Source organism: Plasmopara halstedii (assembly GCF_900000015.1).
Source record: "Plasmopara halstedii genome assembly, contig: Scaffold_2592, whole genome shotgun sequence".
NCBI lineage: Eukaryota > Oomycota > Peronosporomycetes > Peronosporales > Peronosporaceae > Plasmopara > Plasmopara halstedii.
Window position 1 is genome coordinate 20,621 of NW_020189499.1, and position 1,747 is coordinate 22,367.

Below are 1,747 nucleotides of genomic sequence, written 5' to 3' on the forward strand. Positions count from 1 at the left end.
GAACATTCCATTGAACCAGCTCCAGCTGAGACGCTCTTCCGTGATAAGAAATGGACTAATATTTAAGATTCGACCAGCAGTACTGGTCAATATGCCGGTCAAGTTCAATATAATCTTTCGACCTTCTCTTCGCAATCAGCTTTCGTAAATTGGAAATAAGTCGTCATCGAGCCTCCAGTAAAGCTTCAAATTCTTAACGAAGGCGCAGGTTCGATCACTTCGACTGCTGCATGCACTACTGATCAATTGGGGCCTAAGGCTGGAGCGTGGTAATTCATTGACAGTGTTCAAGTCGTTATTGATGGAACCACTGTCCAAACGAATCACGTTCATGAGAATGTGAATACAACGTTCAAGGCTATCACTGAAACGGATTATAATACTTATGTCAAACATGGCCCAACTAGCAACTTTGTATTGGATAAATATTCTACTCGAATCGCGGAGCCACCGAACGATCGCTTTTTACCGCTCTTGATCAACAAAGCACGAAGGTTGCATTTGATGTGATGGGAGGCAGTGCAAATCTTCAAGCCGTATCGAAACCCCAAGTTCACGTGGCTCTTGCTGGTGCCGTTGCAGCTATTTCGCCATTTTACGTCGCGCATTACTTGGTTTGCATTAAGTTGCGGGCTATTTCAAGCGATGTCCAATGAAGAAGAATACTCGCGGATTCATTTACCTCAATTACAACAATTCATCTACTACTTTGATTACAACTGGCACTGCTGGTGTTGTTGGGCCTACTACAATTGCTTGAGCAACAATATGTATTTTGGCAACACCTGCCCAGTACCTTGGAATTCAAACAGTGGTGTAGCGTCTTCTGCTTTGGCTGGTGGCCTTGCGCTTCCTGCATCTGCGGCCACGCTTACTATTACTGCCGACGTCAATGGAACTCATACTACTGGAACTGGTATCACTCCTTCTCAATCGTTCTCGCGTCTTCTCGTTCCAACCTACTCGACTAATCCCAGCACCGATCATGCATTGATTCAGAAGAAAACCTTCCGATACTTTGAGCGAATCACAAATAAATTTGCTGTTGCTCCAGTCGCTTCCTTCACTTGGACGGTCAGCAATGGCATTGCTAATCCCAAACGTTTGATAACCGCAGGTGCGACTGTATCAGATATGATTAATCTCTTCCGTAGCCCATTTTCGACATTACCTGCTACGACACGTCCATTTGCTACATTGAAAAATCTGCAGATCACATTTGGAAAGGTCCCTATCTGGAACAACTCCGTGAGTTTCGAATATGATTTTCTCGTGCAAGAGATGTCAAAGTCAGGCTGTGATGGAGGTCTTGATGATGTTGTCTTGGCTGGTTGGCTATCTCAGCGGCAATGGGAATCACTTTATCGATTTGATGCTGTTGATATTGGTCGTCGTCTTCCAAGTGAAGATGGTGCAAGCAGGAATATTATCGTGTCTGCTGCAACTACGCTCTCACCATTTATTACCACGTATTGTGTGAGGTTGTAGCAATAACTTCGTAATGTAATTGTATCGACCACACTTTTTTAAATCATCTTCAATATACGTGGCCTATTCAAAATCAATCTTGAGTGAGTCGTAATTCATCTTTTTAAAAGTCGGGTATTTGAAGAATAAACAAGTTACTATAAAACACGGTAAGAGACATGAAGTTTTACACCAGGACATGAACTTAGACTTGCCAAGTGGAAACTTGCTATCATCTTGCATACACTAAATGAGAAGTCAAGCAAAAGTTAACATACAC

General features: G+C 42.9%; 2 protein-coding genes across 2 annotated transcripts in view; one reads left to right on the forward strand and one right to left on the reverse strand.

Annotated features, from left to right (window-relative positions):
- The window catches only part of PHALS_04291 (uncharacterized protein), a gene marked incomplete at both ends in the record, with an annotated part of 482 nt that extends 471 nt beyond the window's left edge, over positions 1–11 (reverse strand). The window contains one exon of the mRNA XM_024718381.1: positions 5–11. Coding sequence (XP_024583785.1) covers positions 5–11 — 7 coding nt within the window. The remainder of the gene's footprint in view (positions 1–4) is intronic.
- A 757-nt stretch (positions 12–768) lies between these two features.
- PHALS_04292 (uncharacterized protein) lies at positions 769–1,488 on the forward strand (the record flags this gene model as incomplete). Its single annotated transcript, XM_024718382.1, has 1 exon — positions 769–1,488. The coding sequence occupies one exon, from the start codon at positions 769–771 to the stop codon at positions 1,486–1,488; it is 720 nt and encodes a 239-aa protein (XP_024583786.1).
- Positions 1,489–1,747: the final 259 nt, after the last annotated feature.